This window comes from Sarcophilus harrisii, chromosome 3 (genome assembly GCF_902635505.1).
Source record: "Sarcophilus harrisii chromosome 3, mSarHar1.11, whole genome shotgun sequence".
Classification (NCBI taxonomy): Eukaryota; Metazoa; Chordata; class Mammalia; order Dasyuromorphia; family Dasyuridae; genus Sarcophilus; species Sarcophilus harrisii.
The window spans coordinates 524,506,281-524,519,638 of record NC_045428.1 but is presented as its reverse complement, the minus strand read 5'-3'; the positions used below and the strand labels follow the sequence as shown (position 1 = coordinate 524,519,638).

At 37.9% G+C, this 13,358-nt stretch overlaps 1 protein-coding gene across 1 annotated transcript in view; it reads left to right on the top strand.

The window, feature by feature from the left end:
- TMEM272 (transmembrane protein 272) overlaps positions 1-12,428 on the top strand; it is a 44,954-nt gene extending 32,526 nt beyond the window's left edge. The window contains exon 5 of the mRNA XM_031961964.1: positions 9,078-12,428. Coding sequence (XP_031817824.1) covers positions 9,078-9,440 — 363 coding nt within the window. The 3' untranslated portion in view covers positions 9,441-12,428. The remainder of the gene's footprint in view (positions 1-9,077) is intronic.
- The last annotated feature ends 930 nt before the right edge of the window (positions 12,429-13,358 follow it).

The window sequence follows — 13,358 nt, the reverse complement described above, 5'->3', positions numbered from 1 at the left end:
TCAGACATTTCAGCAATAAAAGCAACAGAAATCTAGGTGATCTCACTACCTCAAGTCTTCCTTCTTCACTTGGTTCTCCACACTGCTGCCAAAATTATTTTTATTAAGAGCAGATGTGACCATAGCACTCCCTACTCAATACATGCTAGTGGTGCTTTATTGCCCCTAGGACCAGATATAAATTCCTCTAATTAGTTTTTCCTTCCTTTTTTGGGGGGGGGGATGGAGGGGAAGACAATTGGGGTTCAGTGATTTGCCCAGTATCACACAGCTAGGAAGGGATTAAGTGTCTGACATTAGATTTGAACTCAGGTCCTCCTGACTTCAGGGCTGGTGCTCTTTCCACTGTACCTATACCTTTCCACTATACCTATATACCTAGCTGCCCCCTCTAACTAAAGGCATTTTAGTGGTGAATAAAGAGCCCTGTGCCTAGAGTTAGAAAGACCTGAATTCAAATCCAGCTCCAGATTCTTATGAGCTGTGTGACCTTCCACAAGTCACTTACTCTTATTTATTTGTTTTCTCAACTGTAAAATGTGAAGGATAACAACATCAAGGTGCTTGCAAGGATTAAAGGAGATATATTTGTAAAGCACTTAGCATAGATCTTGACACATAGACATAGATAAATGCATATTTCTTTCCCCTCTACTCATACTCTCTATTCTCTCACTCTCACACTCTACTCTCCACAATCTTTTCCCAATATATCAATTCAGCCTCATTTATATATCACTCCCTTCTCACATTCTGTGGTTCAAACTGACTTGATCTCTGTTCCTCACTCAAAGTACTCTCTTATCTCAGTGTCTTTGCTTCCATAGTCACCATTGTAGACCAGGAGTGCATTTCTTCCTCACATCCACACCACAGTGTCTTCATGCACTATTTTCTACACAAAGCTTTTCCTGTTCTCCCTCCCAAATTGCTGGTACTCTTCTTTCTTAACTCTCTTATATTTACTACATTTATATTTATTCTATGTAACTATGGCTATGTCTATATTTATATATGGGTATTATAGATATTTGTGTTTCTGTGTCTGTGGCTACATTTATATGTCCATATGTGTCTATTCTTCTATCTAACATTTTATATATCTATTTATGTATTTTTCAATCTATTCATCTATCATCTATGTACCCATATATCTACGTATCCATTCAACTCTCTATTTATCCTTCCATCTGTTCATCCACCCATCTCTCTCATCTTATCCATCCATCTAGCTATTCATCTGTATTTATCCAGCTATATGTTTATCCATCTATCCATACTTATTTATCTGTTTATCTATATCTATTCATCTATGTATCATCTATGTATCCATTCATCTATCTTTTTATCCATATACCTATTTATCTATCCATCTATTCATCCATCTATCAATATCATTCTATCCATCTATCTATTCATCCATTCATCCATCTAGCTATCTCACTATCCATTGATCTATCTATATTTGTTTGTCTCTCCATCTCTCAATCTATATCTATTCATCTATCATCTCTATTTATGTACTCATATATCTATGTACCCATCTATCTAGCTATCCATTGATTTTCTATATCTATCCATCCATCTATACAATGATCCATCTATTTATATCTATTTATCTATCTATTGATCTATCCATACCTATTTATCTATCTATTGATCTATATCTATCCATCTATCATATCTATTTATCTACCATCTAGCTATATCCATCCATCCATCCATCTACCTATCTCTCCATACTGTCTTCCCGTGTAGAATGTGAAGTCCTTGAGAGTAGGAATTATGTCTTTTATTGCTTGGTTTCCCCAGTCCCTAGAACATAGTAGGACATTAATAAATGCTTGCTGATTGACTGACACCTTTCTTGATGAATAATAGCTATGTATATTACAGTTACTCTGTTGCTTCATTACCCACTATAAGACAAAATTTATTAACAGAATATTTGACTCTTCAGTTCCATCTTGGATTCCAGTGATTCCCAGGAGCCCCTAAGACTCTTATTAGAATGCAGCCTTACCTAAAACAGAGTCCTAATGCCAGAACTCCTGAATAGAATTCCATAAAGAGGATAACATGCACAGAGAAAGTCATTAACGTTGGATGACTCACTTGCTGAGCCATCTGACTGCTGAGAGTTGAACTTTTCCTTTAGAGATATTAGAATCTGGGCAGTCTTTTCTTTTTAATAACAGAAAACTTTTCCTCTAGGAAAGAAACCAAAAAAAAAACAAAAAAACAAAAACTGGAGTAATTTCCTTTAATGAACAGCTTGGGACCCTAATAAACAACAGTGATGTTTTCCTGCCTAGCTAAAGCCATGCAATAGCAAATTAAATTTTGATACTCATCACCACAAGATAATTTACTAGAAGTCAATAATCATTAGCTCCAATAGGGAGTAAATTTTTAAGTTACACCAAATGTAGAATTCTATTAGCAATAATAACATTTAATATTAAGCACCATCAACAAAATGCATTTGTATTCCCTGTATCTCTGTGAAATGGGTTATTAATCCCATCATGCCATTATATTGATGAGAAAATGGAAGAAGGATGAATTTACTTAGTCCAGAGTCACTGAATGAAATATGGTTTGTACCTTGTTAGTATCAGCATATCAACTAATAAATCATCAATGAGCATTTATCAAGAGCCTACTGATGTGCCAGGCACTGCATTAGGCACTGGTAATAAAAGACAGGTTGTCATAAACACTGTTCTGCCTCATGAGTTGGCCTCAGATATTTTGGATTGGTACAAATAAAGTCCACATATGAAAGGGGAAAAAAAATTTGGTTGCAAAGAGTGGAAGAAGGTAACTCTCTATGTAGGGGCATGTTAGAGAAAAAACTAAAACTAAAGCCTCAATTGGTTTCTTCGTAACGGAGTTGGCTTTTATTCTGGTCTTGTTTTTGGTTTTTGTTTTTGTTTTGTTTTAAGAGATAAAGTAACTAAAGTCTTCAAAGCCAAAAGAGACTTGACTTTGAGTCCTGCCCCTAATACATACTGACACAGAGCAAGCAGTTTAACTTCCTAGGGCTGCAAGTTTAAATTGCAGAGAATGGAGTTGGTGGAGGGAATTTCCTCAGTCCTTGAAAGGGAATTGTTTGGAATGGGAAAAGTAGGGTGGGAAATCTTTAATTCCTCCACTTGACCAGAGGAAAATCTTATAACCCTCAAAAGGCCAGGAGATCTGGACTTCCCATAGATAGCTGTAGCAATGTCCTAAAAATGGCAGCAATCAAAGGAGGCCACTCCAACTCTTTGGGAGAAGAGGGGATGGACACAGAGACCTCCATGTGCAACATCTGGACACAGTTCCAAAGCCCCTCAAGGACATTTCCATTTTAGACAACACTAGTGTTTATATATAGTGCTTTTAAGATGTGAAAAGTGCTTTTTATATGTTATCTTACTTACTTCTCACAATGACCTTGTGAAGTACTTGTTATTATTCCCCTTTTACAGATGAAGAAACTGAGACTAATAAGTATTTGGGACAGTCTTCTTGACCTAGCTCCCAAATATCAAGATGATATCAATTAGCTAATTGATATTGAGAGATATGAGCTGGTTAAATGATATTGATAGATTAATTGATATTGGAAGATATCAGATAGATAAGTGACACTCGCTGTTTAATTGATATTGGAAGATATCAGCTGAATAACTGATATTGGCTGGTTAATTGAAATTGGGATTTATCAGATGGATTATTGATATTAGTTGGTTAATTGATATTGGGAGGTTAACTGATATCTAGGCACATCAGATTAATGTGATGTTTTCTTGAGAGTAATAATGATAGAAATAATCCCGACCCCTTGGGGATGCTATGTAAATTATTATGTTATTAGTTGTAATATTATAAGCATTATTTTTATTGTTATCTTGTCTACACCCTTAGATGGGGAAATGGCTTGTTTGTAACTGACCTGGGGCAGGAACCTGAGTCTCCTAATTCCTCTTTCAAATGGTTTGATGAATTAATTAGCTCATATCCTCAAAAATAATACATTCTATATCCATAAGACACAATATTATTCAAATGAGTTTTTAGAGGAAGTAATTGATAAGAAATCAAGGATTAGGAGGTTAAAAAAAAAAAAACTGAGGGATTCACAAAGAGGAGAACTGTTCAATGCTAAGGATAAGAAAGCATGTCAAAGGAATCACAGCTGTTTTAACATAGCAGGGACGGTCTCCCTGACAGGCATTACTCCCTAGATATTTTCAATAGAAAAATAGCAAGATCTCATAAATTGCTTGTGCCTGCCCTTAAGGGGCTTAGCAAAACCAGAGAAAATGCTTCCACCTTTAAAAGAGAGAAAAGCATTAAGAAGCTGTAGCATCTGGTAACTAAGAGGAAATCTAGGCACATTTAGGATGGCAGGCAACACTTGCTCTGACCACCGCGTTTCCCCTGGCCACTGCTGTCAGCCTCAGCCAGTGGCCGGGACACAGTGCAGCCGCTGGGGGGCAACAGGATTCTGCCTTAGAGAAGAGAACTGTCACAAATAGCACATGAGCGCATTATTTCCCTCTTGCTCTGACCCTTATAGTACATTTTTAGCAAACTCCTCCAAGAGCAGGACCTAAAAAATGTGGAAAATATACAAATAAGGAAACTAAGGAACTGAACCTTCTTTTAAGAGAAATCTCTCTAGGGAGGATGTCCTTTAGGTTGAAGTCACACTTAAAAGTGCAAGTTTATTCTCATTTTCACCCTGAATTTTCCAGTCCTGAGCCAATCAGCAAGCTGCCTTCTTGTGTTGCAGAAGAAAGAAAATTCTCCCCTTTCCCCCTCTCCTTTCTCCTCCCTCTCCTCCTGTTCCTTCACTTCCTGGATTTTCCTGCAGCTGGCAAGCCTGCAGAACATTAGCTCCCACAAATGTTTTTTCCTATTGATTTAAAAAACAGCCCAGGAAAGTGTGTCAGCAGGAGGGCATAGGGACTGCTCCTAGGAAAATCTAGAGGTAAATCACCATTGTCAGTTGGTGTCTATCTGGTGACAGAACAGATAGGGAAAACATGAGTTCACATATGACCTAGACCCTTACTAATTTGACTCTGAGAAAGTCACCGAATCTCAGTCTCCTCAACAGTAATTTGGGGATAATAATAAGATGTATCATCCAGGGTTGTTGTAAGAACCAAATGAAATGATATCTGTATATAGCATTTAGCACATAGTAGGTGCTAAGTCTCTTTCCCCAAAACATCTGAGACAGCACATAATCAGTGTCTGCCATCCAGATCATATCAATCCATTTTTATAGTCTGCCTGGTTACAGGAACGATGCTGGACTGGAGCCAAAGGAAAGATGAATTCAAATCAAGTCACTTCTCTTGTCCTCAGTTTCCTATTTTATAAAATCAAAGAGTAAGGGTAGTGATCTCTAGGGTCCCTTTTAAATCAAGTCTATGACCTCTTCTGGCTAGCTTCTTAGAAGGAGGATTTGAAGGAGGATTAGAAGGAAGATGTAGAAACGCTAGCTTCCAAAGCTTTCTGCTTGGGTGAGGGCCAGTTAATAGAGTACTGGCCGTACTCTGACTCATTCACAATGGAAATGATGCACATTTCTTAGTGAAATGCTACACATTCCTTAGCCATCATTCCATATTAAATTACCCTCTTTGTCCCTCATCCCATCTCCTTCCCCTGCCCTCAGGGATATGCCTCATTGAAAAACTAAATAACAGCTAGCCATCAAACCCCGCGGTTCCATCTGGCTTGAGTGAACAGCTCCTCACTCATCTGGGAAGAGACAAGCCCTGAATTCTGACATCCCCCTCTTCTGCTTAAGGTTTGCTGTGTTCCAGCCTCTTGGATTCTGACCAGCATCACATTTTTTCTATGTCATTTTGGGAAGGACCTTCTTCGTTCACATTTAGGTCTTCAAACACTGTAATGACCTGTTCTCAAAATTTAAATACATACACACACACACACACACACACACACACAAAACCCACTTCTGGAATGCAGATGGTCTCACAAATAAGGGTGGGGTGGGAGAAGAGATGGAGATGAGCCTAGATTCTTCACCCAAAGGATTTTGGGTGTATCAAATGGATTTAGTTTAGTTTAGTGGTTATTTTAAATTATACTTTTTTTTTTTCCCAATTCTCAAGCATTTCTTTTTTTTTTTCTTTCTCTCCAACTACCCTACTCCTTAGGAAAAAACTCCCTAGGGGGAAAATGCATAGTTAAACAAAACAAACTCCCATATGAGCTTGGTCTCACTTGCAAATTTAGTCCATTATCTTGCTATCAGAATGAGGATAACATTCTTCTTCATCAGAAGTCCTCTAGAATTTTGATTATGGTGTTGATAAGAGTTCTTAAGACATTTGATTTTTTTTTTTTTTTTTTTTTTTTGCTGAGGCAGTTGGGGTTAAGTGACTTGCCCAGAGTCACACAGTTAGGAAGTATTAAGTGTCTGAGGCCAGATTTAAATCAGGTCCTCCTGACTTCACGGCTGGTGCTTTATCCACTACACTACCTGCCCCTAAATTTTTTTTTAAGACTAGATTTTTCCATCTCCCCCAAGCTCTAAGTATCCACTTGAATCTGCACCTGAGTCAATCCAATCCTCTTTAAAGAACATGATAGATTCTTTTCTCCTGAAGGCAGGCTCTCCATATCGGTACTATACTCAGTGCTGGCAGCAATCAACAGTCTTACTAAAGCTCAGAACTCCTGAGCTCAAGAAACCCACCAGTCCTAGTCTCCCCCAGTAGTAGGGATTACATATATGTACCTATTCGCCCCGCACAATGGTTCCATGTCATTATAGTTTTCATTATTCTTCTGGTTCTTCTAAGTTTAATTTTAACCACTTCTTCAGGAGAAAATAGCAGCACTGAATTCTGGTCCCTAAGGGCTCATAACAGACATACTTTAGTTGCTGAGTATAAGGTGGAGCAAAGTTGGGCATATGCTTTCCGACAGCCCAGTTCCCAATTTGGTACAAATCATTTTCAGGGGAAATTCCCCAGACAACTATAGGCAGGAAGAAATCAGATGCCAAAGATGGTTTCCATCAGGAGTTGCTTTATGAGCAGACTTAATCTGTGATTGGAATTGCTCACCAAAGGCTATCTCCTCCTTCCCAAATATATATTCCAGCTTTTTGTTGAGTCTGAAACTCCAGTTATTTGTCAATAAGAGAGGGTTAAGGCATTAACGCCTCTTGTTGCAATAGGGAACAAAGATATCATTAGCACTTTAATGGCTTTAATTAATTTAGCAAGTAGCTACTGTTGTTGTTTGTCCCTTGTTCTTGAAGATGACCGTGACATCAGGGAGCTGATACCATGACATGCAAGTGAATTGGATTTCAGGGAGGGAGGGTTATGCAAGGTCACCAGCCTCACTTTGTCCTCCAGAACCATCTGAGTTCAGTGCCCAGATAGCAAAGAATACCAAGGGGATGAGACAGAGAATGAGTTTATTTTTGATGGGAGCAAAAAATGGTGGATGCTAAAAACGCTCTCCCTGAACTTTCCTTACTGTGGTGTCTCATCTAGAGTTGGTTCTGTTTTCAGTACCCTTCTCCTTTGCTCCGTTCTTCTCTGCTAGCTTAACCTCACCCTTCCTATCCTTTCTACTGTGCAACCTTATTTTCCTGCTAGGGATAAGTAGATCTCCTTTTAGTAGGATAGGACAGTAGGATGCTGAACTTGAAATGCAGAGCTGGGTAACAGAGTGGGACAAGTCACTCTACTTCCCTCTCATCCTTCATTTTCTCAGCTGTAAAATGGGAATAATAATAATATTCTCACCTCATAATAATCGTCTTACCTCATAGAGTCATGGTAAAAATGTACAGATGAGATAATATATATGTAAAGTGTTTTATAAACTTTAAAGCACTATAAAAATGTTAGCTATTGTTAAATAAAGGTTAAATTAAAAGACTAACTATTGTTAAATAGTGTTAAATAATGTGATGGGGGCAGCAGAAAAACTGGCCTCATGAAAACTACCCTGAGAGCCCTGTTCTTGTGCAGCTTCCATTTATATACACATATGCACATTTGGGTAAGGAAACCTTTACTGGGAAAACAGTAACTGTTTCATGACAGGCTGGAATTATAGGACTTCCTGTTTCTGGCACACTTAACCCTGTTGTGATATACTGAGACTTCTTCATTAAGAACAGCTGGAGTACTTTCTACCTAGTTGGAATCTCAATGGAGACTCCTGCATGTTTAAAGTAACAAGAGGAGTCGGAATCTAGTCCTCCCTCTCCTGGATCTATAAATGGAGAAGGGAGTGAGAAGAGGAAGGATGGGCCAAAAGGTAAGCTTAATCTCCTCTTTTTATATAATACCAGGGGTATGCTAATAAATATTTAACAACTAGCCCTCTTAAAACAAACAAACAAAAAAAACTTCAACACATGTTTAAGTTTAATTTGCATTATTTTTTTTCTCCAACTTTTTATAGATTCTACAAGCAACAAAACAATAAACCAAGTCTTGATTTGTAGGGTTCATAAATTCCTGAAGTGGGAAAATTTTTAAATCCCAGTTTAGTCTGACTTTAGCCCATCCCTGAATAATACCTTTTGTTCTCACAGTCTTCCTATGAGACAAGGACTTAGGAATAGATATTATTACCCATGTTTTAGAGAAACAATTGAAATGACTTCCATAGTTCATAAACCAATAAATTAAAAAGAATTCATTAAGTTCCCATTTTTGCACTGGGTACTGGGGATACAAATAAAAGAGAACGTGCCTGACCTTAAGGAGCTTACATTCTGCTAATGGGAATAAGAAGGAAGTCAACTCCTTTTCTGGGTTTGAAATCAGGTTTTCCTGACCCCAAAGTCAGGGCCCCATCCACCTTGCCACCCAGCTGATCCAACACAAATTTGTTTTTAAAAATTTGAGGCAGTTGGATCTAGTGATCTCTTTTTTTATCCAGGTCTTCATCCATAGTCTTATAGCCTTATAACAAAAAATCCATCTCCCTTCCATCATTCTGATCTATGACATTCTCTTCTCTCCTCCTCCTCTTCCTCCTCCCCACCCCTTCTCTGCCTGTCTATATTACAGGTTTCTCTTCTGCTCTATGACTCCACCAAGATGAGACAGCTACTCTCCAAGTCTGTTGTGATCGATGACGATGATGATGATGAATATCCCTGGAGACAGAATGCTCATAAATACTATATCCACCTCATCCTCAGCCTCTTCCTCTTCATCTGGTTCATACTGGGCAACTACTGGGTCTTTTCCATCTACCTGCCAAATTTCATTCCTCCATTCCACCAGCCTCAAGATTACTGTGATAAAACCTTGTACCTCTTTGCTGTCAGTGTCTTGGTTATAAGTCATTCAGTGCTGTTCTTGCTCATCTTTTGTAGCTGTTGCATATATGTCTGTTCCAGGCAAAGGTTTACTATTGAGGAAGACTAATACACAGGTTTCATTTCAATGGAAAGACAATAACCACACTCATTCAGAAAAACAATGAAGAAATCATGAAAATGCCCTCATGGATACCTTCCAAAAGAGAAAGGATTCTTGGGGTTTATGAACCTGTTTTTTAAAAATATTTTAATAGCTTTGTTTTAATATCATTGGTTTCCTTTGCAGTTCTACATATTTTATTTTATTTTCTGTATTTAAAAACATTATTCTGAGAGGGGGTCATAAGCTTTACTAAACTTCCAAAAAGGCGCATGATCCAAAAAATAAAATTAGAACCTTTGTTCTAAACACACATATTGCTTTGGTAGGGACACCACTTCTTGTTCTCATTTGCCATCTTTTACACTCAGAATTTCATCCATAAGGAATTTTGCTTTGTTTTTTTTCTTGAGGTAGGGATAGAAAGGAAAAGGGAAAGGGGAAAGATTTTTCTTGTGGGAAGTATTTACCTCACCTGGCTGTTGTGAAGCTCAAATGAGAAAACCTATATAAAGCACTTTGCAACCTTTGAAATTCCATAAAAATTCCAGTTATTCTTATATCATTCTCATATTTTATTATTCCTATTATTAGCATCCAAATATACTGATTGTCAGTCACTGCAACCACTCAGTGTTACAGGATCCAAGGCCTGACTGGCTGGCTATTTTAAAATCCCAAGAGAAACTGATATCTGTGCTTTGAGATACAAAGGCTGCTCTCTTAATTATCCTAGCCATCCTTTGGAGGAAGAGAAAAGCACCAGTAGGTTTGCTCAAACATTATCTGACGCTGGATAGTTGTCTGGCTGGGCAAGGTCTATGTTAAAGTCCCCTTTCAGATGGGAACCATATGACATTCTTGCCTGGCTCAGAATGCTGCCATGAACATGGGACATGTTAGCTCAGTGCTGACAGATGAAAGTCAATTGGCCAATGAGCATTTATTAAACACTTACTGTATGTCAGGCACTTTTCTAAGCACTGGTATATCAAGAAAAACAAAAACATAGTCCTTGTCTTCAAGAAGCTTACATACTAATAGAACAGAATCATTATGAATAGAAGGGTTTTCTTTTAAAATAGAGTATATGATATTATTGCAAAGCTATTGACTTGGCTTTAAGTTTATATTTCTCCCTGCCTTCCAGTCTCTCCTACCTGTCCAGTATTTAATTTATGAAAATGTAGACAGTGGTGTCAAACTCACCTTGAAATGGATATGTATGTATGTATGTGCATATATATATGTATACACACACACATACATATCTTTAGATATGGATATATGAGGATCCCTAAGGGTGCATATTGACTTAGAAAACCACATACTAACACTGTCCATGTTTTATAGCATTTCCCAATTACATTCCCATATGGTCTGGGCTGATAGGTTGCCCAGAGACCATATGTCTGACCCTTCTATTATGGGCAGCCTTAGTGTATCTGAGGCTGCTGTTCCAAGGTATACTGAATACCTTCTTAGCCTCCCAGAAGCTGAATATCATTTTTAGCTCCATTCTTTAGTTATATCTGAGGTTGAGTTGACCTTCTACTCAAGACAGCAGCTAAAATAACACAGATTTCTTTGGGTGTTTGTTTTCTTAATGAATAAGGCAGGAGAGCTGTTAGTTCCATGATTTATAGAAATAAATCCTCCAAAGGAAAAGGACACAGAGTTATATTTGTAGGTATACAATCAGATTTTTTCCTTCTATTCCAATCAGGTGCATGAGCTGTATATATGCATGTTTTTATGGTGCCTGTCTTGAAAAATACTCTCCTTCTGGTGCTTTCTAATCAAAACCAACAACAGAGTTGCAGTCAATCTGGAGCACTGCCTTTCAGCAAAAACATCTGGGTTATTTAAAAAAGCAGATTCCCTTCTATAGTTTTGCATTGAAAAGCTTCCATGTTTCTCATGGAGGCATATGCTTTAGTGTTTCTAATATCATCCTGTGTACTGTATTATACATTCATGGGACTGAGATGTGGAGATGATTTTGTTCAACCTGAGATGTAATTAAGCCCAACTCTCATTTTGGAGATAAAGAAATGTCTACTGGACAATAAGGGCATTTCACAGAGACACAGACTTTCAGTGTCAATCAACAAATGTTTATTAAGCTACCACTGTGTGCCAAACACTGTCCTAAGTTCTAGAGATTCAAAAAAAGGCAAATAGAGTCAAGAAACTCCCACTCTAACAGAAAAGACAACATGCAAACAATTATATATGTAGCTTGTAAGTTACATGTAGTTTAAATGGAAATAATCAGCAGAGAGAAGGTGCTAGATGCTCTCCAGTTTATCAATATCCTCACTAATAGGTAATGCCTAGAACTAAAAATACTACTTCGGATGTCAGATGTCATCCAGTAGGGGCAAGTTAGTGAAACCATCACCTTCATGCTAAATGTTCTATGTCTCTATTCATGTAGTCTAAGAAGCTTTTTTGACTTCTTTATCATGCTGACTGATTTTAAACTTATACTACAAAAAACCTCCCTGATCTTTTTTATAGTCATGCTCCCTCTGGTTTGTACTTGCCAAGTTGATTTCTTGAAGCTAAGTGTGAGAATTTATATTTATCTCCAGTTTTATCTTATTAAAGTCTACCCAAGTTCAAGCCCAGGGAATGGTAACTGACTCTTGGGCTAAATCTGGCTCTTGCCTATCTCATGAAAGTGGTGGGCTGGATTTGGACCTCAAGCAGTAATATTTGAGTCCTGTTTTGTCTAGATCTAATTAATAGCATCTATATTTTTTTGGATCCTGAGCATCCTCTAGTATGTAAACTGTCCATCCAAGTTTTTGTGTCTTCTGTAAATACTATAAGCTTACCATCTATGACTTTACTTATTTCATTGATAAAGATATTCAGCAAAACCAAACCATGATGAGATGTTCAAGAGATGGCCTTGCAAGTTAACATCCAATCATTTATTAATGGCTCATCTTCATGAATTCAAATCTAGTCTCAAATATTTACTTGCTGTGTGACCTTGATCAAATAATTAACCCAGTTTGCCTCAGTTTCTCCATCTGTAAAATGAGCTGGAGAAGGAAATGGTAAAGTACTCTAGCATCTCTACCAAGAAAACCTCAAATGGGACCAGGACCATAAAAAGTTCCAATACTGAAAAAAAACCCCTGCAATTTGATGTCCAATTACTAATTAATGGCTTTTGGGGGGGGGAGGGGAGGGTCCAGCACCTCAACTAGTTTTAAATTCACTAAATTGTACTATGTCACCTAACTCACCTCTCTCCATCTAGTCGACAAGATTAGCATAAGAGATTATATAAATCTCTGCTCTGCTGAGTCTTGAATAGAGTTCTCATTGCTTAAGGACCAGAGTTTAGCAACGCTTTCTTGGTTGAGCAGAGATGAGGAAATTGTCATCTTTTTCTTTGTATTCATCCCATGAATGAAGGAGATTGCTTGCTATAGTGCATAGCAGTGATCACTATGGGATTGTGAGCTTCTTTTCACCATTTGTAGTTGTTGTGCCCTATGGAGAAAAAGCATGACTCCTTCCAGGGAAGACTCAGTTCAGGTGGGTGTCATGTCAAAATAATGCTGTTCATATTTGCTGATGGAAACTACATGTAATTTGATAGAATGGGAGACCCTAGAAGACTTGGTGGTTCCAGTTAACCCTCTGACCATCAATGGGGAGCGTCCTGGAAGGACCAGTTTCTGCTCTTTCTATAGCAGTCATCACAGACTAAAGTGAAGCAGACCCATTACACTTGGCCAGTGTAGACCTTATTGGGCCAGCAGGACAATTTGCTGTCAGTCCCATGATTTTAATATCAACTCCCATAATTTCATGTTATGTCTGTGTTGTTTATTCTGTGCAATGATAGAGTTATGTTTTAGCATGAGATGATGCAGAATGATAATTGATTTTGCAGATGTC